Source organism: Pelodiscus sinensis, chromosome 31 (assembly GCF_052426305.1).
Source record: "Pelodiscus sinensis isolate ZL-2025 chromosome 31, ASM5242630v1, whole genome shotgun sequence".
In the NCBI taxonomy this organism is placed as follows: domain Eukaryota; kingdom Metazoa; phylum Chordata; order Testudines; family Trionychidae; genus Pelodiscus; species Pelodiscus sinensis.
Genome location: NC_143082.1, coordinates 7826397 through 7840392, shown reverse-complemented (window position 1 = coordinate 7840392; position 13996 = coordinate 7826397). Strand labels below are relative to the sequence as shown.

General features: G+C 45.9%; 1 protein-coding gene across 5 annotated transcripts in view; it reads left to right on the top strand.

Moving 5' to 3' along the window:
- Positions 1-13996, top strand: part of WIZ (WIZ zinc finger) — a 166099-nt gene that overhangs the window by 92337 nt on the left and 59766 nt on the right. For all 5 annotated transcript variants that reach the window (XM_075902128.2, XM_075902129.2, XM_075902130.2 and 2 more), the window contains exon 3: positions 10097-10157. In XM_075902128.2, coding sequence (XP_075758243.1) covers positions 10097-10157 — 61 coding nt within the window. The remainder of the gene's footprint in view (positions 1-10096; positions 10158-13996) is intronic.

Genomic DNA, 13996 nt, shown 5'->3' with positions numbered 1-13996 from the left:
CATATGTTGGGAAACTAACACAGCGAGGCACAGGCTATCCAATAAGTTTCTGGACTGCATTGGAGACAACTTTCTGTTTCAGAAGGTTGAAAAAGCTACCAGAGGAGAAGCTGTTCTGGATTTGGTTTTAACAAATAGGGAGGAACTAGTTGAGAACTTGAAAGTGGAAGACAGTATAGGGGACAGTGATCACGAAATAATAGAGTTCATGATCTTAAGGAAAGGTAGAAGGGAGACCAGCACAATTGAGGTTATGGATTTCAGGAAGGCAGATTTTGATAAGCTCAGAGAACTTGTAGGTAAGGTCCCATGGGAAGCAAGACTGAAGGGAAAAACAACTGAGGAGAGTTGGAAGTATTTCAAAGGGACGTTGTTAAGGGCCCAAAAGCAAACAATTCCGCTGTGTAGGAAAGATAGAAAATATGGCAAAAGACCAGCTTGGCTTAACAAGGAGATCTTGCATGATCTCAAAATAAAAAAGGAGTCATACAAAAAATGGAAACTAGGACAACTAACAAAGGATGAATATAGGCAAGCAACACGGGAATGCAGGGGCAAGATTAGAAAGGCAAAGGCACAAAATGAGATCAAACTAGCTACAGGCATAAAGGGAAACAAGAAGACCTTTTATAAATACATTAAAAGCAAGAGGAAGACCAAGGACAGGGTAGGCCCACTGCTTAGTGAGGAGGGAGAAGCAGTAACAGGAAACTTGGAAATGGTGGAGATGCTCAATGACTTCTTTGTTTCGGTCTTCACCGAGAAGTCTGGAGGTGTGCCTAACGTAGTGAATACAAGCAGAGAGAGGGTAAGTTTAGAAGATAGGATACACAAAGAACAAGTTAAAAATCACTTAGGAAAGTTAGATGTCAGCAAGTCACCAGGTCCTGATGAAATGCATCCCAGGATACTCAAGGAGCTGATAGAGGAGGTATCTGAGCCTTTAGCTATGATCTTTGAAAAATCATGGCAGACAGGGGAGATTCCAGAAGACTGGAAAAGGGCAAATATTGTGCCCATCTATAAAAAGGGGAATAAGAACAACCCAGGAAACTACAGACCGGTCAGTTTAACGTCTGTCCCAGGGAAGATAATGGAGCAGGTAATTAAGGAAATCATATGCAAACACTTGGAAGGTAAGAAAGTGATAGGGAATAGCCAGCATGGGTTTCTGAAGAACAAGTCATGCCAAACTAATCTGATAGCTTTCTTTGATAAGATAACGAGCCTTGTGGATAAGGGAGAAGCGGTGGATGTCATATACCTAGACTTTAGTAAGGCATTTGATACGGTCTCGCATGATATTCTTATTGATAAACTAGGCAAATATAACTTAGATAGGGCCACGATAAGGTGGGTGCATAATTGGCTGGATAACCGTAGTCAGAGAGTTGTTGTTAATGGTTCTAAATCCTGCTGGAAAGGGATAACAAGTGGAGTTCCTCAAGGGTCTGTTTTGGGACCCGTACTGTTCAATATCTTCATCAATGATGTAAATATTGGGATAGAGAGTACGCTTATTAAGTTTGCAGATGATACCAAACTGGTGGGGTTGCAACTTCTTTGGAGGATAGGGACATAATTCAAAATGATCTTAGCAAGTTAGAGAAATGGTCAGAGGTAAACAGGATGAGGTTTAATAAAGAGAAATGCAAAGTGCTCCACTTAGGAAGGAACAATCAGTTCCATACATACAAGATGGGAAGCGACTGTCTAGGAAGGAGCATGGTGGAAAGGGGATCTAGAGGTCATAGTGGACCACAAGTTGAATATGAGTCAACAGTGTGATGCTGTTGCAAAAAAAGCAAATATGATTCTAGGTTGTATCAACAGATGTGTTGTAAGCAAAACTCGTGAAGTCATTCTGCCGCTCTACTCTGCACTAGTTAGGCCTCAGCTGGAGTACTGTGTCCAGTTCTGGGCACCACATTTCAAGAAAGATGTGGAGAAATTGGAAAGGGTACAGAGAAGAGCGACAAGAATGATTAAAGGTTTAGAGAACATGACCTATGAAGCCAGGCTTCATGAACTGGGCTTGTTTAGTTTGGAAAAAAGAAGATTAAGGGGGGACATGATAGCGGTTTTCAAATATCTAAAAGGGTGTCACAAGGAGGAAGGCGAAAATTTGTTCCTCTTGGTTTCTGAGGACAGGACAAGGAGTAATGGGCTTAAAGTGCAGCAGGGGAGGTTTAGATTGGACATTAGGAAAAAATTCCTAACTGTCAGGGTGGTCAAATATTGGAATAAATTGCCAAGGGAGGTGGTGGAATCTCCCTCTCTGGAGATATTTAAGAACAGGTTAGATAGACATCTGTCAGGGATGGTGTAGACGGAGCTTGGTCCTGCCTTGAGGGCGGGGGGCTGGACTCGATGACCTCTCGAGGTCCCTTCCTGTCCTATTATTCTATGATTCTATGACTTTGTGGGGCCACGGATAGTGTGCGCAAAGATAAAAAGGTGTGGGGGAAAGTGCAGCCAGAACCTCAGTAAGAGGTGGAATAGGGGCTGCAACCTGGCGCATTCCAGGTACGTGTGCACCAGGTTTTCCCTCACGCTGCAAAAGGGTCAAGTATCAGGGATAGGGGTGAACCGCGCCAATTACACGCCTGTGCTCACAGCTCCGTGAAGGAGCTGCCAACTGATGTCCCCGATTGGCTGTGGATTAGGGTAGAGAATACACTGGCCCATTGGGGTTCCCCACCCTCCACAGGTCTTAAATAATCCCGCCACTTGGTTTTAGGGCAGGACACAAGGGTGAAGAAATGCAATGTGGAGCACCAGCGTGTACAGATGGTTCCTAGAAGCAGTTCAGAAGCAGACCGGCTGCAAATCTGGCAGCCAGATGGGAGTCCAGGGATGGGGAAACCAGAGGGGTCCACAGAACAGGGGCCTGATAAGGAGAGATGGAGGGCCTGCAGTAAGGGGGAGTGGGGCGTACCCTCTTACAGGGCTCACTGCAGGAAATCCAGAGCAGGCTGTGACAAAGCCGCTTTCACCTCCTGGAGTACACGCAGAGAAGTCTGTGGGATGGAGAGCCCCATGCACTGAGCCAGCGCTTGGGGATCCACCCAGTCCTCCCTGTCATAGCCCAGGAGGTCTCTGACCTTGGTGGTTTCTGCCAGGATCAGCCTCCGGCGCACCAAGGGAGACTCCACCACTGCACACACGTGCCTGGATTGTGGAACAGGGACTCTACGAGGAGGTCTGCTCCCTTGGTGGCCACAATGGCCCTGGTCACTGAGAACAGCTTCCAGGTCTGGAGGAGTTCCTGGTAGGATTCCAGCAGCTCTGAGAGGTCTTGCGGAAGCCCCTCGGATGGATGAAAAAGAGCTGCCGATCATATCCGAGCCCCTGGAGGCGGTGGACGAAGGTGTGCGCCAAAAGGCTCCACGCCGGACTACCTGCTCTATACAGGAGTCTCTGCAGGGCCTGTAGGTGGAAGCTCCGGACCTGGCTGCACATGCAGACCAGGTCTTGGCCCCCCTCCTCCTCCAGGGGAAGACACAGGACCCCTGCAGAGACCCAGTGCATTCCTGGCCAGAAAAACTCCAGGGCTATCCTCTGGCCAGGAGTCTGGAGTCTGTCCAGGACCTCCAGGGCCAGGCTCAAGGTGTTGAGCCTGTGCCAGAGCATGGACGGGACTGTTGTAAGGATACAACCTCAGTCAGAATATACCTCTGACCCCACAGCAATCCCCTCCTTCAGGAGCTTCTTTGCTGGGCCAATAAAAGGAATTGGCTAATTAAGAGAGGTTGCTTTTAAAAATGAAGTTCTGTTCACTTCACTTGATCAAGACCTGCTTCTTGAGTGTATGCACAGATCATTCTTTATTTGCACATAAGCTGTTTGTGGGTTTGCTGTCAGTCTGGCTGCCTTAGTGTGCCACTGTTCACTTGCTTTCACATGTTATGCAAAGTGCAGCTTGCAGATAAATTAGTGGCTATTCAATGTTATGCAAAGTTCCAGCTCAGCAGACACATCCATCTAGCTTTCAGTCTTCTGAGCATAAGCTTCACCATCTCCCCCCACCTAGTGAATATATCGCTCAATCTGTGTATCTGCTGTGGCAAGGAGAAATACAAAGTCATCTCCAAGCTAAAAGGGAAGCGTGTCCATGCTCTTGCTGCCTGACACCTCTGCAATATTTCATGTTGATCACCAAGCTCTCCTGCCTTGTGCTCTCTCCCTCCAGCAGGGCTAGGTGGAAAGGTCCTGAAATGGCTCAGGACTTTCCTTGCACAAAACTGAAGCAGCAGTTTTAGACCTGTTCAGTATTCATACAGTGCCTTTCTGGGAGAGCAAGTGAGGCAGAGCAAGCTGACGTTATTTTGAAATAACATAGTCTGCATCTACACTACAAAAAGTTATCGTGACGTAATGTTGAAATAATGTTGAGCTGGAGGACTGCTTACTCCGACTCCTGTAACCCTCATTGTACGAGTACGGGAAGTCAGGGGAAGAGTGCTCTGTCTCGAAATAAGTGCTGTGTAGACAGCGCCAAAGTCTAAATAAGCTATTTCGACTTAAGCTACAGAATTAGCGTAGCTCAAGTTGAGTAGCTTATTTAGAGTTTAACCCTGCTGTGTAGATGTGCCCTTAATGTCCCAGCTAGCATGATTGAACTTCCCTAATGCAATATGGCAGTATAGCGAAGACCCGTGTCTGTGTAATGGCATTTTCACTCTTGAATCTTCCTGTAATTAATAGAAAGAACATAAACTTGAGAGCTACTGTTGCTGTTGAGAGCAGCATGTAAAGTCTGCATTCAGTCTCTCCTGTAAAAATACACAGACCCTATTCTTATAGCTTATAGAAGTTCTCCTTGGATTACCATAGAGGGTAAAACTGAACCTCCTAAATCCAAGACATTAAACTCCCTTGTCTCTTACTGTTTCCAAGAAACCAGAGTTTGCAGGGAGTGCAGCCACATGCTCATCCAGAGGAAGATAAATCACTGCATGTTTTCCTCTAAAGGACAGTTTCTATAAATAGGAGCCACGCTGGAGTTACCAAGAACAATTGGGAACCACCTCTGCCATTGTCCTTCTCTCTTAATCCGTGTGCTCTCTGTTGCTCCATACCTACGTGCCTGTCTCCCAAATGCCGTCTATGCTCCGTATATTTTGAAAGTCTTTAAATCTGCCATTTGGAGCATCAGATTTTAAAGATTGCAGCTTCTGTCCCCTCCCCTGGATGTTTCAAACTGGGCCAGTTGGTGACTCAGTTTCCCGAAGGCTGCCCATCTAACATGATCTGCAGTTTGTTACTGGGCTCTCCTGTTGTTCCACTTAGACCAAAAAAAAAAAAAGTATTTGAAACATATTCTCTCTAGTTAGTTCCTAGGAACATTATCTTGTTGGTGTTGCATTCTCAAGCCAGACTTGATCACAGAATGGAGCAAATCCAGAGTGAGCCCAGAGACTTCACTGGGGCCACTCTGGTTTTAGACTGGAGTAAATGAGATCAGAATTCAGTATTCACTCTGGGAGATGCTTTTGAATTACAGGCAGGATTTTTAGGGCTGAGCTTTTCAAAGTGGTCTAGAGGGTTTGGGACTCTGGACATGTAAGCTCCATTAATCCAATATCCTCCTGAGGCTTTAAGTAAAAATTATTTTCTTTGAATGACCACAGCATCTGTGCTCCTCGCTTTCCTACAACAGCATTCTGGACTCTGCAGCAGCTTGGGGTGTCCTGTTGCTAAGTTGTTTTATTGCACAGTAAATGTAAATGGCACTTCATGAAACACATGCAAGATCTTTGAAAGTTACAAGCTTGCAGCTTTTGGGTTTGCTGTCCTGCTAACAGAAGAAAGCAAACTACAGGCACTAAAAATACAGACACAACATCAATGAGAAGGGTTGGAAAGATCCAAATTACTCTCTTTCATGGAACAAGAGGAAGGAGGCTGCACCCCGTTAAAGGTCTAAAGTAGCTCTACGAGGTCTGAGCCTGCATCTGCACAGGGTGCTCTGACTCCTCTGTAGTGCCACCTTTGCTGAGAGGCATCATACCTCTGCCAGGCTGGCAGCTTCCCGTTTCTCGCTGTAACATGGCTTAAAGCTAAATATTAAAGGATCTATCACTAGTAATGGCCCAACTCCCTTGTATAGTCAGTGTTAGTGGTTGCTGCAACCTGTGGTTGGTGGTTGTTTCATTTCTGTTTGCATTGTTAGATGGTCAGTAAATCCTCTGGTTACTATGTAAGAGTCCTCTTCTGATTAACTGGGTAATCCAGAGACATAGTTGGCTTCCTTGTTAGAGCCAGGTAGTTACAGGAGACTGTGATGGACAAAGGCAGCACTGTAGCTGCTAGGAGAACTGTGAACTGAGACGATAATGACCCAACCAAGCTCATGAGTTGTTGATTTACCATAACAAGGATATAAAACCTTTTCCCTTTGGTGACAGAGATCAAACAGGGGTGCTAGGATGGGATCCTGAAACTAAACAGGAAGTGAGGCAGGTTTAACTAACTACTCTTCTGACTCCTTGAGCCAGCCGCATCACAGGGTAATTCTGGCAAAGTGAAGACTGGTATGACCTGGACACTGGGGCCTTGGATCACCCTTGCCCTGCATCTTGGATAGCCCTGACTCCAGGACAAAGTGGCTGTCAAACGCTATTAGCTCAGAATGGTGGCATTTTCCCCCTTTGCAGTGGTGTAAGTGGCAGCAGGGCTATGGAGAAACAGGCTCTGGAATTCTGCACTGCATTCTACATATAAGACAGCCCTTGCTTTGTGAAAGCTTCAACATTTGTTTCAGAGGGGATTTAGGCCTGGAGCATGTCTCACCTATGCTCCATAGAATGTACCGGCCTCTAGCTAGGATTTGCAGAGCCTTGCGGGTAGCGTAGGTCTGCACTGTCTAAGCCCCTGTCTGTATACTGGTTCTGCCATCACCAGTGGAGCTACATTGTGTGTCCTAATGTGGATGGGGTGCTGGTGCCATTGTTAAGATCATAAGAGCTGTCACACTGGGTCAGACCAATGGCCCATCTAGCCCAGCCTCCTGTCTGACAGTAGCTTTTGCCAGAGCTTGGTAGGGAAAGTACAGAATGAGGCAGTTGGAATGATACACCCAGCCTTCCCCTCTTAATGTCTGGCAGTCAGACAGGCCCACCAACGGGGGAAGAGGGAACAGGACAGTTGCCCTGAGGCTCAGCAACTCAAAGGGGCCTGGGACTCCTGGCTGCTGCTGCTGTGGCAGTGGTGACAGCTGGAGCCCTGGGCCTTTAAAATCGCCGCCAAAGTGCTACATCGCATGGCTCTATGGGCAATAAGGGGCAGCGCTTCACCCCATGTGGTGTTGAGGGCTGGCTGCCCTGGCTTTACCCATTCCAGGAACACAAAGCCCCTGCCCCACACCTTGCCCAGGGGCCCAAAGAGGCTGCCGATGCCCCTGCAGTCAGAAGTTTAGGGTTGTCCCAAGCATGAGTTGCACCCCTTACCATCTTGGTTAATAGCCACTGATCTGTCCTCCATGAACTTATTAGGGATGTTAGTATATAGCCATTTAAATGATTGATTAATAAGCCCAGCCTTATCGGTTAACCCATATGACTACATGTGCATACGCACGCACACCGTTGATGCCTCTATTAAGGCACTTCTCAGCTGACCCTGGGTCCTGGGGAAATGCCATATGGAACCCAGGGTCAGCTGGGGATCCCGGATTCCTCTGGGGAGTCCCTAGCTGACTCCGGGCTCCGCTGCGCTGCCACTTTGAAATGCCAAGGCAGCATTTCAAAGGGGCAGCCGCTATACAGCTGAGCCCGAGATCAAAGGACATTCAAAGGGGCACCGCTGTGGAGCCCAGGGTCAGCTAGGGACTCACCAATTGATCCTGGGCTCTCCATGGCATTTCAGCAGAACCCAGGATCAGCTGAGGAGTGCCTAGCTGACCCCGGGTTCTGGGGAAGTGCCGCACGGGGCCTGGAGTCAGCTGGGCAGTCCCCAGTTGACCCCAAGCTCCACGTGGCATGCAATGCAGCATGGAGCCCGGGGTTAGCAGGGGACTGAGAGCAACAAAAATGATTAAAGGTCTAGAAAACATGACGTATGAGGGAAGACTGAAAGAACTGGGCTTCTTTAGTTTAGAAAAGAGAAAACTGAGAGGCGACATGATAGCAGTTTTCAAGAATCTAAAATAGTGTTACAAAGAAGAGGGAGAAAAATTGTTCTCCTTAGCCTCTGAGGATAGGACAAGAAGTAATAGGCTTAAATTGCAGCACGGGAGATTTAGGTTGGACATTAGGAAAAAGTTCCTAACTGACAGGGTGGTTAAATACTGGAATACGTTGCCTAGGGAGGTTGTGGAATCTCCATCACTGGAGATATTTAAGAGCAGGTTGGATAGACATCTATCAGGGAAAGTCATGGTGCTTAGTCCTGCCATGAGGTCAAGGGACTGGACTTGATGATCTCTCGAGGTCCCTTCCAGCTGTAGGATTCTATGATTCTATCACTTTTTCCACACTCGTTCATAATTTTATAGACCTCTATCATATTTCTCCCAACCTCCTTAGTTACCTCTCTTGAAAGATGAACAGCCCTAATCTTTGTAGTGTCTCCTGATATGAAAGCCTCAGGCATCTTTGTTGCCCTTCTTTGAACCTTTTCCAATTCCATTCTATCCTTTTTGAGTTGCGGGGGTGGGGGCATCATGAATTCATATGGCACTATAGCCTCTTATTTTCTATCACTTTCTTAATAGTTCCTAACATTGTTAGCCTTTGTGACCTGGGTGGGGAGAAGGATTGTCCAGGGATTAGGATACTGGGACTTGGGAGAGCTGGATTCAATTCTCTATTCAGTTACAGATTTCTAGTGTGTCCTGGGGCAGGTCATTCACTCTCTGTGCCTCAGTTCCCTTCTTTGGCTATGTCTAGACTGCAAGCCTCTTTCAAAAAAGCCTCTTTCGAAAAAGAGCATCTAGACTGCAAGCAGTACTTTCGAAAAAGCAAGCCGCTTTTTCGAAAGAAAGCAGTGAGTGAGTCTGGATTCTCTCTTTCTAAAAAGCCCTGTTGGCATTCAAGAACGCCTTTTTTCGAAAGAGCACTTTCGAAAAAAGGCGTTCTTCCTCGTGAAATGAGGTTTACCACCGTCGAAAGAAAAGCCGCGTTGTTTCGATTTAATTTCGAAAGAACGCGGCTGCAGTCTAGACGCAGGTGATGTTTTTTCGAAAAAAGGCTACTTTTTTTGAAAAAAACCCTGAGTCTGGACACAGCCTTTGAAATAGGGATAGCAGTGCCATCCTGCCTTCCATGGGTTTTGTGAGGGGATTGTGAGATGACCAGGTAGGATGCTATTGGAAGGAGAGGAGGCAGATGTGTACCAAAGATTGAATGGGCATGTTGTGAGGCCTTACTATGGTTTTCTCTGAGTTACCTTTGCTCATCTGAAGTTCTCTTGAACTTACAGCACTTTGATCCCTGCTTGCAGTAGGCATGTTTGGTAAAATGGGACCCATGTATTGGGATGTACAATAGCAGGGCACTGCACTGATGACTCCTAAGCCCACAGTAAGATGGGGTTGGCAAAACAGCCTCTGGAAGTTCAATATATAACACCCATTAAAGTTAGTCATTTGAGCATCTAATTCCTTTGAGCCCTTGGACATCCCAGCCTTAAAGGCTGCTCACATTGTCCATATCTCCACCAGGCACAGCCTCCATGGCCTGGCACACCCGTGATTTATTGTGGATGCTCATGAAATAGTTTGAACAGCTTCATCCTGTGGCTGGCTTTTGTGCTCTTGGGTTAAATGTTCATCCCCATAGGCTGCATTTGGAAATCAAGCGAGAAGGCTGTGAAGGAAGCCAGGCATTGAGTATATGCATTTTTTTATTTTAAATTGCTTGCTTCGGGAATTATTATAATGTATATATCAGACCATTGGTGCATGGGATTAAACTCTCGTTAGTGTGAGTTTATAAGTGTTCCAGGAATCACAGCCTGGCTGCTGGAGGGGAGAAGATACGGCAGAAGGAGGGGGTGGTTATCTGCCAGGAAAGCTTTTAAACACAAAATGGCATTATTCAAAATGGCAGCAAAGAAAGCAAGATTTGGTCCTGATTCCTTCTCTCTGTTGCAGATGAGCCCGATCCTGCCCTCTGTGGTGCTATCCCGACCACAGCTCACAGGAACGAACTCTGGTAAGTGCTGATGCTCCTGGGATAAGTTGCATATTCGTGTCATTGCTGCTGAACTGATCCTGAGGACTTTCAGGAGGTAGTAAAAGCCCTGAGCAGACCCACACCACCATTCTCCTTCCTGGCCAAAGAGGCACTTCCCTTTGGAGCCAGCCAGTGCCATTCCTTGCTGTTGAAAAACATCTGGCATCTTATTCTCATTCTTGCCAAGCCAGGGCTGAATGAACGTCCAACCCAGATGTCCTGCTTGATGGCATCATTGGGCCTCCAAGCCCTGCCTTTGAACCAAGTATGAGAGACTAGGGTGAGGAATCAAACCCAACTCTCCTGATTACATCTCACAAATGACCTGTGTTTCCCATGCTGATCTGCTATCAAGTGGCTTTGGGGTGGGAATGAGGGTGCATGTCTTGCCATTCAGTCTCTTGCTTTTTCTTGTTTTTTTTTTCATCCCCCCCCCCATCCAGCAGCTGCCTGCATGCATATTACCTCCTGCGGAGTTCTCTGAGGCCAGATGGTGTACCATTCCTCTCCATCCCATGCTATGATTACCACAGGAGGGCTGCCTGCAGCCATTATCGCCTGAGGCTGGCAGTGGTAACAGAGATTTAAGATTGATGGAGGGATGTTCAAGGAGCATCTGTGGAACACTATGGAGAAAGCATGTCAGATATTGTGTGTCACACTGTGGCACTGAGGATATGGCTACACTACAAGCTTTTTCCAGAAGAGGAAATGCAAATGGAGTGCTCATTTGCATATGTCACTCTCATTTGCATTTTCTCTTCCAATCCTTTTTGCAGAAGAGGTTTTTGCGCAAAAAAGTGCTGTATAGACCATGCATTTTTTGAGGAAGAATGGCTCTTGCGCAAAAGGGAGATTTTGCGCAAAAACCTCTTCCGCAAAAACGATCAGACGAGAAAATGCAAATGAGAGCACGACATATACAAATGAGCACTCCATTTCCATTTCCTCTTCCGGAAAAAGCTTTTAGTGTAGCTGTAGCGGGAGTGATAATTCTGAAGGCTAGTACAGACCACTGACCATTTAGAATCTCCCTCTTACCCTGCTTAAGCATCGTAATTGGTGCCCAGCACATTTTAATGGGTTTATTTTAGTATCCAGTATTACTCAGTGTCCTAATCCTTCCTGAGCTAGGAGTTTCCTTAGTGAGTTATTCTTGATCATGTACATGGGGTTTGCAGTGCATATGGTGCTCACCTTTTCTTAGTGACTGTGAAGAAACTTTCTCTTCCAACCAGCTGTTACTTTATTTTATTCAAGCAAAGTATCTTACTGAGTTGGAAGAATGGATGTGAATTTGTGCCGAGGGCAGGTTTCTTAAAGAAAATAGCAGTGCTGTGTGGGATTCCTAAGTGCTTGGCTAGGGATGTTGAATATTGGTTAATTGAATAGTCAATTAACCTCATGAATTTTTATCAGTTATTCAACTATTCTATAGTCCCAAGGAGTGGGGCTGGCAGCCAGTGCACTTTAGGTGCACCCCCAAGGAGCCCCCTGTCACTCCGCGTTGCTGTCTCTATCAGAGGCAGCAGTGCGGGATGCCAGGCAGGAGATGGTTTGTGAGGGGAGCTAGTTTAAAAACCAGCTCTCCTTGAGGACCAGCTGCCTGTCACCCCATGCTGCTGCCTCTGGTATGCCAACATCTTGAATACTGCATACAGATGTGATCACCTCATCTCAAAAAAGGTATATTGGCATTAGAAAAGGTTCAACAAAAATGATTTGGGGTTTGGAATGGCTCCCATATGAAGAGAGATTTAAAAGACTTGGACTTTTCAGCTTTGAAAGGAGGAGACTAGGGGAGGATATGATAGAGGTCTATAAAATCATGATTGGTGTGGAAAAAGTTAATAAGGAAAATTATTTACTTGTTCCTATAATATAAGAACTAGGGGTCACCAAATGAAATTAATAGGTAGCAGGTTTAAAACAAAAGAAAGGAAGCTTTTCTTCACACAGCACATAGTCAACCTGTGAAACTCCTTGCCAGAGGATTTTGTGAAGAACAGGACTTTAACATTGTTCAAAAAATAACTAGATAAATTAGTGGAGATTAGGTTCACCAATGGCTATTAGGATGGGTAGGAATGGTGTCCTTAGCTTCTGTTTGTCTGGAAATAGTGACTGGAGAAAGATCATGTGACGATTACCTGTTGTGTTCAATCCCTCTGGAGCATCTATCATTGGTCACTGTTGGCAGACAGGATACTGGGCTGGATGGACCTTTGGTCTGACCCAGTATGACTGTTCTTATATTCTTACAGAGGCAGCAGCACGGAGTGGAAGCAGCTCCTGTCCGGAGCAGGGTCTGAGCTCCCAAACCCAGTGTGAGCCAGAACTGAGCTGAGTTGCCTGCCCTCCTGGCTCCTAGTACAGTTTAAATGCAGAGCTGCAGTGGGGGTAGGTCCCGGTCCCAGCGCAAGTCGGGACTAAGCCATGCTGCTGGCTAGACTGCTAAAAAATTTACTGGCAGGGGGAGTGGGAAAGAAATGCATGTAGCCTGTAGCATTAACCTATAAGCTTTTGCATGTCAGTTAATTGATTAATCAACTATACTATTACATCCCTAGACTTGGCAGCTGTTCTATTCTTCTCCCTTCATAGAATCATAGAATACTAGGACTGGAAGGGACCTCGAGAGGTCATCGAGTCCAGTCCCCTGCCCTCATGGCAGGACCCAGTACTGTCTAGACCATCCCAGTTAGACATTTATCTAACCTGCTCTTAAATATCTCCAGAAATAGAGATTCTACAACCTCCCTGAGCAATTTATTCCAGTGTCTCACTACCCTGACAGGAACTTTTTCCTAATGTCAAACCTAAACTCCCTTGCTGCAATTTAAGCCCATTGCTTCTTGTTCTATCCTCAGAGGCCAAGATGTACAAGTATTCTCCCTCCTCCTTGTAACACCCTTTTAGATATTTGAAAACTGATGTCTTGTCCCCGCTCAGTCTTCTTCTATAAACTAAACAAGCTCAATTCGTTCAGTCTTCCTTCATAGGTCATATTTTTGAAACCTTCATTTTTGCTATTCTTCTCTGGACCTTCCTCAGAGGCCAAGATGAACAAGTTTTCTCCCTCCTCCTTATGACACCCTTTTATATATCTGAAAACGGCTATTATGTCTTCTCTTGTCTAAACTAAACAAATCCAATTCCTTCAGTTTTCCCTCATAGGTCATGTTCTCTAGACCTTTTAATCATTCTCATTGCTCTTCTCTGGACCCTCTCCAATTTCTCCACATCTTTCTTGAAATGCAGTGCCCAGAACTGGACACAATACTCCAACTGAGGCCTAACCAGCACAGAGTAGAGTGGAAGAATGACTTCTCGTATCTTGCTCACAACACACCTGTTAATGCATCCCAGAATCATGTTTGCTTTCTTTGCAACAGCATCACACTGCTGACTCATATTCAACTTGTGGTCCACTATAACCCCTAGATCCCTTTCTGCCATACTACTTCCAAGACAGTCGCTTCCCATTCTGTATGTATGAAACTGATTGTTCCTTCCTAAGTGGAGCACTTTGCATTTGGCTTTATTAAACTTCATCCTATTTACCTCAGACCATTTCTCCAATTTGGCCAGATCATTTTAAATTATTACCCTATCCTCCAGATTAGTCACAACCCCTCCCAGCTTGGTATCATCTGCAGACTTAATAAGCGTACTTTCTATACCAATATCTAAATCGTTGAAGATATTGAAGAGAGCCGGTCCCAAAACAGACCCCTGCGGAACCTCGCTTGTTATGCCTTTCCAGCAGGATTGTGAACTGTTAATAACTACTCTCTGAGTACGGTTATCCAGCCAGT